The sequence below is a fragment of the Pan troglodytes genome, chromosome 10 (assembly GCF_028858775.2).
Source record: "Pan troglodytes isolate AG18354 chromosome 10, NHGRI_mPanTro3-v2.0_pri, whole genome shotgun sequence".
In the NCBI taxonomy this organism is placed as follows: Eukaryota; Metazoa; Chordata; class Mammalia; order Primates; family Hominidae; genus Pan; species Pan troglodytes.
Window position 1 is genome coordinate 111,689,986 of NC_072408.2, and position 12,672 is coordinate 111,702,657.

The 12,672-nt window shown below is 37.1% G+C and overlaps 1 protein-coding gene across 8 annotated transcripts in view; it reads right to left on the minus strand.

Moving 5' to 3' along the window:
- Positions 1-12,672, minus strand: part of SLC41A2 (solute carrier family 41 member 2) — a 156,877-nt gene that overhangs the window by 75,259 nt on the left and 68,946 nt on the right. For all 8 annotated transcript variants that reach the window (XM_009426136.5, XM_063786024.1, XM_009426133.5 and 5 more), the window contains exons 5-6: positions 11,824-11,968; positions 9,084-9,230 (exon numbers count right to left, since the gene is read on the minus strand). In XM_009426136.5, coding sequence (XP_009424411.1) covers positions 9,084-9,230; positions 11,824-11,968 — 292 coding nt within the window. The remainder of the gene's footprint in view (positions 1-9,083; positions 9,231-11,823; positions 11,969-12,672) is intronic.

Here is a 12,672-nt window from a genome sequence, read left to right on the forward strand (position 1 = left end):
CTAAAGCCTACTGCTATTATAAAATCCTCTTTTTATCTCTAAAGACTACTAAGTGTTTTCAATATAGTTCAGGAAATAAACTTGAACTATAAGTTTATCAGGAAATAAACCTGAAGCTTCTCAGCAGGATGAATGGAGTCTTGGAATTTAAATGTGCCTGTTCCTAATCTTTGCATTCAGAATAAAAATATTAGGCATCCAACTGCTGATCTTAGGAGGCCCCCTAGTGCTCACAGAGCAGACACTTTAGCAATCTGAACACAGACACTTAGAAATACCTTTAACAAATTAACTATGGGATTGATCTGTAACACAAAAAATATCTTTTTAGGAGAATCAACGATACAGAAAAAATGTAAAAGACTATTTTAGTTAATTCATCTTGAATTACTTTGAGCCAACTTTCAGAAGACAAAGATTAGAAAATCCTAAGCAATATTTAATAATATTTTTCAAAATCATGATCTGTGATAGTAACATTCCATTTTACTTTTTTTATTTCTTGATCCAGTCAAATTATGTATGCATCACTATATAACATTCGAAATACCGAAAGCTTTAGACGGCAACACATTATGATTAAGTCTTTTATAAGGAGAGTTTATCCCTTGCATAATTTTAAAAAATAAAATTTTAGATGGGGCGTGGTGGCTCATGCCTGTAATCCTAGCACTTTGGGAGGCCGAGGCGGGCAGATTGCCTGAGCTCAGGAGTTTGAGACCAGTCTGGGCAACACAGTGAAACCCCGTCTCTACTAAAAATACAAAAAATTAGCCGGGCATGGTAGCGTGTGCTTGTAGTAGCTGTAGTCCCAGCTACTCAGGAGGCTGAGGCACGACCATCACTTGAACCCCGGAGGCAGACGTCTCAGTGAGCCAAGATCATACCACTGCACTCCAGCCTGGGTGACAGAGCAAGACTCTGTCTCAAAAAATTAATTAATTAATTAAATAAAATTGTAAAGGTCAGTGTGCATTATTTTCCTCAATAGTTGTTTATCTTCTGGAATCTCATAGTACTTAATTCTGTAACATTATAACAATTGCCATGTTTATCATGATAACATTCTTCAACGGCATTCTCTTTCTTACTTTCTTACCACTGTCTTTAACTGAGGAGATATCTGGTATTTGCAAGCAGCTGAAAAATGTGTTATAAATGACTTAATAGTAATTTAAATATCCAAATCTGCAAATAATATACCTGTATTTTATATATATGTATATATATATATTTTTTTAATTTCTAGGGTACTTGTGCACAATGTGCAGGTTTGTTACATACATATACATGTGCCATGTTGCTGTGCTGCACCCAATAACTCATCATTAACATTAGGTATTTCTCCCAACGCTATCCCTCCCCCGTCCCCCCACCCCACCACAGGCCCCGGTGTGTGATGTTCTCCACCCTGTCTCCAACTATTCTCTTTGTTCAACTCCCACCTATGAGTGAGAACATGCAGTGTTTGGTTTTCTGTCCATGCAACAGTTTGCTCAGAATGATGGTTTCCAGCTTCATCAATGTCCCTACAAAGGATGTGGGCTCATGCTTTTTTATGGCTGCATAGTATTCCATGGTGTATATGTGCCACATTTTCTTAATCCAGTCTATCATTGTTGGACATTTGGCTTGGTTCCAAGTCTTTGCTATTGTGAATAGCGCTGCAATAAACATACGTGTGCATGTGTCTTTATAGCAGCATGATTTATAATCATTTGGGTATATACCCAGTAATGGGATCACTGGGTCAAATGGTATTTCTAGTTCTAGATCCCTGAGGAATCGCCACACTGTCTTCCACAATGGTTGAGCTAGTTTACACTCCCACCAACAGTGTAAAAGTGTTCCTATTTCTCCACATCCTCTCCAGGACCTGTTGTTTCCTGACTTTTTAATGATCGCCATTCTAACTGGTGTGAGATGGTATCTCATTGTGGTTTTGATTTGCATTTCTCTGATGGCCAGTGATGATGAGCATTTTTCATGTGTCTGTTGGCTGCATAAATGTCTTCTTTTGAAAAGTGTCTGTTCATATCCTTCGCCCACTTGTTGATGGGGTTGTTTGATTTTTTTCTTGTAAATTTAAGTTTTTTGTAGATTCTGGATATTAGCCCTTTGTCAGATGGGTAGATTGCAAAAATTTTCTCCCATTCTGTAGGTTACCTGATCACTCTGATGGTAGTTTCTTTTGCTGTGCAGAAGCTCTTTAGTTTAATTAGATCCCATTTGTCTATTTTGGCTTTTGTTGCCATTGCTTTTGGTGTTTTAGTCATGAAGTCCTTGCCCACGCCTATGTCCTGAATGGTATTGCCTAGGTTTTCTTCTAGGGTTTTTATGGTTTGAGTCTTTAATCCATCTCGAATTAATTTTTTATAAGGTGTAAGGAAGGGATCCAGTTTAAGCTTTCTACATATGGCTAGCCAGTTTCCCCAGCATCATTTATTGAATAGGGAATCCTTTTCCCCTTTCTTGTTTTTGTCAGGTTTGTTAAAGATCAGATGCTTGTAGATGTGTGGTATTATTTCCGAGGGCTCTATTCTGTTCCATTGGTTTATATCTCTGTTTTGGTACAAGTACTATGCTGTTTTGGTTACTTTAGCCTTGTAGTATAGTTTGAAGTCAGGTAGCGTGATGCCTCCAGCTTTGTTCTTTTGGCTTAGGATTATCTTGGCAATGTGGGCTCTTTTTCGGTTCCATATGAACTTTAAGGTAGTTTTTTCCAATTCTGTGAAGAAAGTCATCGGTAGCTTGATGGGAATGGCATCCCCATCAATTTTCATGATATTGATTCTTCCTATCCATGAGCATGGAATGTTCTTCCATTTCTTTGTGTCCTCTTTTATTTCGTTGAGCAGTGGTTTGTAGTTCTCCTTGAAGAGGTCCTTCACATTCCTTATAAGTTGGATTCCTAGGTATTTTATTCTCTTTGAAGCAATTGAGATTGATTCCTAGGTATTTTATTCTCTTTGATGCAAAGAGATTGAATGGGAGTTCACTCATGACTTGGCTCTCTGTTTGTCTGTTATTGGTGTATAGGGATGCTTGTGATTTTTGCACATTGATTTTGTATCCTGAGACTTTGCTGAAGTTGCTTATCAGCTTAAGGAGATTTGGAGCTGATATAATGGGGTTTTCTAAATGCACAATCATGTCATCTGCAAACAGGGACAATTTGACTTCCTCTTTTCCTAACTGAATACCCTTTATTTCTTTCTCCTGCCTGATTGCCCTGGCCAGAACTTCCAACACTATGTTGAATAGGAGTGGTGAGAGAGGGCATCCCTGTCTTGTGACACTTTTCAAAGGGAATGCTTCCAGTTTTTGCCCATTCAGTATGATATTGGCTGTGGCTTTGTCATAAATAGCTCTTACTATTTTGAGATATGTCCCATCAATACCTAGTTTATTGAGAGTTTTTAGCATGAAGGGCTGTTGAATTTTGTCAAAGGCCTTTTCTGCATCTATTGAGATAATCATGTGGTTTTTGTCATTGGTTCTGTTAATATGATGCATTAAGTTTATTGATTTGCATATGTTGAACCAGCCTTGCATCCCAAGGATGAAGCCAACTTGATTATGGTGGACAAGCTTTTTGACATGCTGCTGGATTCGTTTTGCCACTATTTTATTGAGGATTTTTGTGTCGAAGTTTATCAGGGATATTGGTCTAAAACTCTCTTTTTTTGTTGTGTCTCTGCCAGGCTTTGGTATGAGGACCATCTGGTCCTGGACTTTTTTTGGTTGGTAAGCTATTGATTATTGCCTCAATTTCAGAGCCTGTTATTGGTCTATTCAGGGATTCAACTTCTTCCTGGTTTAGTCTTGGGAGGGTGTATGTGTCCAGGAATTTATCCATTTCTTCTAGATTTTCTAGTTTATTTGCATAGAGGTGTTTATAGTATTCTCTGATGGTAGTTTGTATTTCTGTGGGATTGGTGGTGATATCCCCTTTATAATTTTTTATTGCATCTATTTGATTCATCTGTCTTTTCTTCTTTATTAGTCTTGCTAGCGGTCTATCAATTTTGTTGATCTTTTCAAAAAACCAGCTCCTGGATTCATTGATTTTTTGAAGGGTTTTTTTGTGTCTCTATCTCCTTCAGTTCTGCTCTGATCTTAGTTATATCTTGCCTTCTGCTAGCTTTTGCATGTGTTTGCTCTTGCTTCTCTAGTTCTTTTAATTGTGATGTTAGGATGTCAATTTTAGATCTTTCCTGCTTTCTCCTGTGGGCATTTAGTACTATAAATTTCCCTCTACCCACTGCTTTAAATGTGTCCCAGAGATTCTGGTATGTTATGTCTTTGGTCTCACTGGTTTCAAAGAACATCTTTATTTCTGCCCTCATTTCGTTATTTACCCAGTAGTCATTCAGGAACAGGTTGTTCAGTTTCCATGTAGTTGTGCGGTTTTGAGTGAGTTTCTTAATCCTGAGTTCTAATGATTGCACTGTGGTCTGAGAGATAGTTTGTTATGATTTCTGTTCTTTTACATTTGCTGAGGAGTGCTTTACTTCCAACTATGTGGTCAATTTTGGAATAAGTGCAATGTGGTGCTGAGAAGAATGTATATTCTGTTGATTTGGGGTGGAGAGGTCTGTAGATGTCTATTAGGTCCACTTGGTGCAGAGCTGAGTTCAAGTCCTGGATATCCTTGCTAACTTTCTGTCTCGTTGATCTGTCTAATGTTGACAGTAGGGTGTTAAAATCTCCCACTATTATTGTGTGGGAGTCTAAGTCTCTTTGTAGGTCTCTCAGGACTTGCTTTATGAATCTGGGTGCTCCTGTATTGGGTGCATATATATTTAGGACAGTAAGCTCTTCTTGTTGAATTGATCCCTTTACCGTTATGTAATGGCTTTCTTTGTCTCTTTTGATTTTTGTTGGTTTAAAGTCTGTTTTATCAGAGACTAGGATTGCAACCCCTACTTTTTTTTTTGTTTTCCATTTGCTTGATAGATCTTCCTCCATCCCTTTATTTTGAGCCTATGCGTGTCTCTGCACATGAGATGGGTCTCCTGAATACAGCACACTGATGGGTCTTGACTCTTTATCCAATTTGCCAGTCTGTGTCTTTTAATTGGGGCATTTAGCCCATTTACATTTAACATTAATATTGTTATGTGTGAATTTGATCCTGTCATCACGATGTTCGCTGGGTTTTTTGCCCATTAATTGATGCAGTTTCTTCATAGCATCGATGGTATTTACAATTTGGCATGTTTTTGCAGTGGCTGGTACTGGGTTTTCCTTTCCATGTTCAGTGCTCCCTTCAGGAGCTCTTTTAGGGCAGGCCTGGTGGTGATAAAATCTCTCAGCATTTGCTTGTCTGTAAAGTATTTTATTTCTCCTTCACTTATGAAGCTTAGTTTGGCTGGATATGAAATTCTGGGTTGAAAATTCTTTTCTTTAAGAATGTTGAATATTGGCCCCCACTCTCTTCTGGCTTGTAGAGTTTCTGCTGAGATATCCACTGTTAGTCTGATGGGCTTCCCTTTGTGGGTAACCCAACCTTTCTCTCTGGCTGCCCTTAACATTTTTTCCTTCATTTCAACCTTGGTGAATCTGACAATTATGTGTCTTGGGGTTGCTCTTCTCAAGGAGTATCTTTGTGATGTTCTCTGTATTTCCTGAATTTGAATGTCGGCCTGCCTTGCTAGGTTGGGGAAGTTCTCCTGGATAATATCCTGAAGAGGTTTTCCAACTTGGTTCCATTCTCCTCATCACTTTCAGGTATACCAATCAAATGTAGATTTGGTCTTTTCACATAGTCCCATATTTCTTGGAGGCTTTGTTCATTTCTTTTTACTCTTTTTTCTCTAAACTTCTCTTCTTGCTTCATTTCATTCAATCTTCATTTGATCTTCAATCACTGATACCCTTTCTTCCACTTGATCAAATCGGCTACTGAAGCTTGTGCATGCATCATGTAGTTCTCATGCCATGGTTTTCAGCTCCTTTGGGTCATTTAAGGTCTTCTCTACACTGTTTATTCTAGTTAGCCATTCATCTAGTCTTTTTTCAAGGTTTTTAGCTTCCTTGCAATGGGTTTGAACATCCTCCTGTACTTTGGAGAAGTCTGTTATTACCAATCTTCTGAAGCCTACTTCAGTCAACTCATCAAAGTCATTCTCCATCCAGCTTTGTTCCATTGCTGAGGAGCTGTGATCCTTTGGAGGAGAAGAGGCGCTCTGGTTTTTAGAATTTTCAGCTTTTCTGCTCTGGTTTCTCCCCAGCTTTGTGGTTTTATCTACCTTTGGTGTTTGATGATGGTGACCTACAGATGGGGTTTTGATGTGGATGTCCTTTTTGTTGCTGTTGATGCTATTCATTTCTGTTTGTTAGTTTTCCTTCTAACAGTCAGGACCCTCAGCTGCTGGTCTGTTGGAGTTTGCTGGAGGTCCACTCCAGACCCTGTTTTCCTGGGTATCACCAGTGGAGGCTGCAGAGCAGCAAATATCGCACAACAGCAAATGTTGCTGCCTGATCCTTCCTCTGGAAGTTTCATCTCAGAGGGACACCCGGCTGTATGAGGTGTCAGTTGGCCCCTACTGGGAGATGTCTCCCAGTTAGGCTACTTGGGGGTCAGGGACCCACTTGAGGAGGCAGTCTGTCCATTCTCAGATCTCAAACTCTGTGCTGGGAGAACCACTACTCTCTTCAAAGCTGTCAGACAGGGACGTTTAAGTCCGCAGAAGTTTCTGCTGCCTTTTATTCAGCTATGTCCTGCTTCCAGAGGTGGAGTCTACAGAAGCAGGCAGGCCTCATTGAGCTGTGGTGGGCTCCACCCAGTTTGAGCTTCCCAGCCGCTTTGTTTACCTAGTCAAGCCTCAGCAATGGCGGACACCCCTCCCCCAGCCTCGCTGCCACCTCGCAGTTCCATCTCAGACTGCTGTGCTAGCAGTGAGCAAGGCTCCATGGGTGTGGGACCCGCCAAGCCATGTGCAGGATATAATCTCCTGGTGTGCTGTTTGCTAAGACTCTTGGAAAAGTGCAGTATTAGGGCGGGAGTGTCCCAATTTTCCAGGTACCATCTGTCACAGCTTCCCTTGGCTAGGAAAGGTAATTCCCTGACCCCTTGCGCTTCCCTGGTGAGGCAGTGCCCCACCCTGCTTCGGCTCACACACTGTGGGCTGCACCCACAGTCCAACCAGTCCCAATGAGACGAACCCAGTACCTCAGTTGGAAATGCAGAAATCACCCATCTTCTGCGTCACTCACTGAGAGCTGTAGACTGGAGCTATTCATATTCGGCCATCTTGGAACTGTATACCTGTATTTTTTATGTATATAGGGTAACCTGTCCCAGAACCACTACCAGCCCTCCATCCCTACCCCCACCGTCTATGTTCCCGGGCAAACCCATAGAATTTCTGTCCTTTTAATGATATTGAGACATAACCCTTTATCCTCTTCTACTCCTCTTTTCTTCTCTCTTTCCTCCTCCTCCAATTGGGAGAGACTTATCTAATTAGTAATACTAGGGAAAGGGGCACTAACTCATGCCTAACTCATGCTGTTACTGGCTTTCTCTTTTGAGATACAGCCTATTAGTGACAGTCTCTCTTCACCAATACAGTTAACAGCTTATTCTATGGGGTCAGGACTACAAGTTGTCCAACTGTCTGGCTGAGAGTGTGTGGGTGAGTTTAGTAGAGTAGGAGAAGAATATTAAGCCACATTTTCTAATGCTAGCCATAAGCTAATATTTTAATCCCTGACTTCAGCATCTATTTCTAAATTAAAGTATTATCAATTTATCATCCAAACAATACAAATTAGAGCAAATTTAAGATTATCCCTTTAATAACATAACTCACTTCCCGTGCTTTTTTTTTGAGTGGGAGGGAAGGGAATTAAGTGTTGTCCTTAATATATTTAAACATGTATCATTCTTTGCAAATTGCACAACAACATAAAAAAGCCAAGACCTTTGGGAACAAGAGCTTACATTTAGGCCATTGATCATTTCTTGTCTTATACCTCACTTAAAGTGTATGCAACCTTATCTTCTAAATGAGAGAAATATTCCTTGAACATACACACCAAGTCTTATTAAATATTGTTTTTATGCCACTCACTAAATAACTTCAGGCAATTTTATATGCTAAGTGAAGCTTCCTTGATGTCTCCAAAAGTCACAGAAAATTATTGCCTTTGGTTGGTTAAAGCCCTTTCTTTATTTCAAGAACATATATCTGAGACCCTTACTTCTTCAAACGAAACATGCTTTAGATTTATTTTAAAGTACACCATAAATCTGTATAGAATCCATGAACATATGTGAGGATTTGTGAATAAATGTTTGCCTCTGGCTTGGCTTATATACTCATGTTTTTTTCTTGTATTACTGTAAGTTTCTGTTTTCCTTAATTTGGCATCTAAAAATAATAAAACCACAATGAACTTTTAGCATGTCATCAATGCTCACAAATCATATTTATTTACCATTTCCAGAACACAAATTTGCATTAAAACTACTCATTAGATTCCATAAATACTCTATCACTATTTATCAGGAATTACATATATGGCTCCAACTTTATACAGCATTCAGTCTAATTTTTGTGGTGATTTTTTTTTCCCTTTTGTTAACTGCCATGAAGCTACTTATTGGTGTGGGTTTCTGATGGGGAAAAACATTCCATTGGTAAATTTTAAGTACCACTTATAAGCTTATATTCTGAGATGGTTCTATACAGAGAACACTGCAGGTTGACTCCTAGCTGCTGTACACTTAGAGGAAAGGACAGAAATCACAAAATATGATAAGCCTGTGTTCAACTTTTTTACTAGTAGTTGTATAAACTTGGGTAACATACATAACTTCTGTGATCCTTGCTTTTCTCATCTAAAATTAGAGATGATAATCCTTATTTTACAGAGTTTTAAACTCTACGAGAAAAAAGAAAGTGGGAACCATAACACATAGTAGGTATAAAACAAATGATAGTTATCCTAATCAGCCTCAACAGCAGTTCTAATGCAAATGAAGGCTACCATGGATTCATGGCATTGCTGCAACAATATTTATTTAAAGAGACTTGAGACAACACACAATATTTAGTTTTAAATCAACTTACCAAGACAGGAGTATAAGCCCTGACTTATCCAAGCCAATATGGCAAGAGTTATAAGGTCGCCAAAACTAGCAGCAATGGGTGTAGCAACATTATCAGGATTTATACCAGTCTTCTTTGAACCAACGATAACCCCAACCATTATTATTCCTAGAAGAAAGAATGTTCATTACTTTTTAGGCTATGATTTAAAGAAAATCAATCCCCCAAATACCAAAATGTGTAGGATAGAAAAACAGCATATCAATTCCAGTTAGACTGCTTAGATAAGCTGACTAAAGCAAACAAAACATTTACTCTAACGCTTTGGCAAAATGCCTTTCAACAAACTCCAAGTGGGGATCATAGAAAATTTAAGAAGTTCAGCGTTGTATTTAGAGGCCTGAAAGCTACTAAAATTATGTTAAAGCTAAAATTTCAGATTTAGTGACATGTATATCTTAGATATAATGTATTTGTGTGTATTGAATCCAAAGGTTTTAATTTTAACCCTCAAATAAAGTATGAAAACATCAAAAAAAAGGTGAGTCATATGTATATGTACAACAACTGGGAAGAAGGCCAACAAAACCAGATTTGTTCACATATGGCAGCTAGAAATGCTTATTTCATTTTATTATTTAAAGACGTTGAAGTATTAAGCAGCAGGACATAATTAAATTTTAAAACACTGAAGGCCAGAATACAAGAAACAGTCTTTGTAAAAGATATTCTTTAAACCTGAAGTTTCTGTCTATAAACCTACGAGAGAATAGAAGATGAAAATTTAACTGTGTACTTGTACTTTTACATCCTAATTTTCTTAAATTATACAAATGGGATAAAACTATTAACATTTATATCCACTCTAAATTGTGTAGATTTTGTCACACCAAGATACTCATTAAGAGGATGTAGTAAAGAGAAAACTTTAAATGTGCTAACCACAAATCAATATGAAAGCCTAAATATGGCTATGGAGAAAAACAGTAACAAAATCTCACAGCACTTTTAGAGTTAAAATGACTCTAAATGTTTTTGTTCCAGCATACTCACCTTATAGATAATAAAACTGAGGTCCTGTAGAGTAGGGCTTAAATTCTCGCCTAAAGTCACATAGCTTGTGACTCTAGCCCAGTGTTTTTTACTCTACCTATTAAAGCCAAAATTTTAATAAGCAGAATTTTTGTCTTGCATCAAACAGTGCCTTACATTTTAGTATCCTGGAGGCTTTTTAAATTACTAGACTTACCTTTCCCATAATATCATTGAAAAAGAAAAAAAGCTATAGCAGAAAACTTTAAAAAAAAATACATTATGCAATAATCAAACAAGATGTAATTGCTTAGAATCTTTTCCCAAAATCAGCACATTTGAAGATGTATATGGGAAGTTCTCCTATACATAGTACCATCTATATCTTTTCAACTGAAAACAAATATTTTGTATGTATCATAGTCCAGTGGAAAGAGCTAAGACTTAGGAAACGTGTTTTAGTTCTGATTCAGCTGGTAACACGTTGATGAGATTGGACAAGTCACCTTACCTAAGTTTTCTCACCTACAAATATGGCTACGAGTTTCTACTTTACATATACTAAAGTGCTTATAAAGGTCAAGTTATCATAAAATTAGAACACACATTATTCAAAGTAAGAAGCTTTAAACAAATACTTTTTAAAATTCTGAATTTTGGGTAGTTTTGAAAAGCTTTCAAATACTTGTTAGACTAAAAAATTTTAAATAACACTTTCTAAATGAAATAAAATCAGAAAGAAAAAAGAAGCAAATGAGCCTAAAAAAATAGCATGCTGATGGCATAATTTTTTTTGTACCAACAATTTAATTTTCCAATAGCTTAACTTCACTCTGCTTTGGTCAATGTTAACTCCATTCAACTATAGTAATTCTTTGTGAAGACAAGAAACTACCCCGATACAATTAAACTACTAAAACAAAATGCTTGAAAATATTTTGGAAGTCGAGTCATAATTTTAATAAGATTCCCTAAATTCCCAGAACCTAGCCAAAAAAGTTAGCTGCATTGTATGATCACCTAACATGACAATAATCCACTTTAAACTTTGCTGGTGATATAAGGGCAAGAAAATGGCAATTATAAAATAAAAAGAACAAAGTCTTTATGATTGTGATTCCACAATAAGCTAATTCTCTAGTGTAAAGTTCATACGAATAAATATAAAGAAAAATAACCCAAATAAAAGTTCTAAAGTAGTTAATTTTTAAAACCTTCTGGCTCTTTAAAATTCTATAGCCAACAATATGCTGTCTTAAGTATAAGGTTATATTTGTATTGCCACAGAAACAGGGAAGAAATTTTTCTTGAAATCTGAAACAAAAAAATTTCAACAGAGGATGACTTTTGAAACGCAGAATTCCTGGAACACTTGTTACTCAAGTGACAAGCTAGTAAATCCCCTGCATGATGTCCAGAAAGGAGTTTCCCAATTTATTTAACTTACAGAAACAAATGAATGTCTAGGCGATTTTCCTGATCTTTTTGAGGAACTATAACGGAGTATCCAAGGCCAGGAGACAACCTCAGAAAAGCCTGTTCTACACTAAGTTTTATAAATAATGAAATGTAAATATATCTGGAATAAATAAGGCATTTTTTAAGTTTGTAGATATGTTTTTTTCTGTTGTTTTCATAACAGGTATCATTTAAATAAAAATAGTCATCTTAAGAAATAAACCATTTAAATGTAAAAGGCTATAGAGTAGACATTTATAAATTCACTTACCCTGCAGAAGAGATGCAATGAAGGCAGTTGCCACACTGCTAGAGCACAGAAGTATGGAATGATCAAGGTAATATTTTCCTTCTGGAATCCAGCCCAATATAATTGCTGCCACAGCTGCTAGAAAACCCACAACTGTTGCCTGAACCTAAAATTTTTTTCATAAATCCAACTGAATTATTCACTTTAAAAACACATTTAAACATTTTGATTATGTAAATATTACTACAAAAAGTAAAAAAAAGTATTGCATGTAATAATTGAGCTACATTACCTTTTAGAGTAGTTACTATATTTTGGTTTTAATATTCCCTAAGATGGTGGGTTCTCAAACTGCTCTGATGATCTGGTGACAACAAGTATGGAATGGAGTCCAGGAATCTGTTTTTAACAAGCACCCCAAGTGATGCTGATGGTATAATTAATAGATCACCTAAGAAAATGCCACCTTCAGACTGAGAAGTACCCAATCCACACATCTGAAGTCTGACTCTAGAGGTAGTGCTGGCAAGAGATTGGATTTTATAGTAGAAAGATAGGAGTTTGACTCCGGTTCTAGCACTTAATCTTGTAGCAAATTATTTAAACTCATTCATTCAAGGAGTATTTATTTAGATTCTACTATGTATAATGTGCTATGTTTTGTGTTGGGCTACAGCAGTGGTCAACGTAGATTATTCCCTGCCCTCACAGAGCTCTCGGTCAGTGGGAGAGACAAACATTTGAAAATAACCTCACAAATAAGCACAATTGTGATTAGTGCTATGAAAATTTCAGTTCCTAATCAGTAAGACCACAATAACCTCAAACTTTATGATTTAAATTAATTATATAAATATATAAACTGCTTTC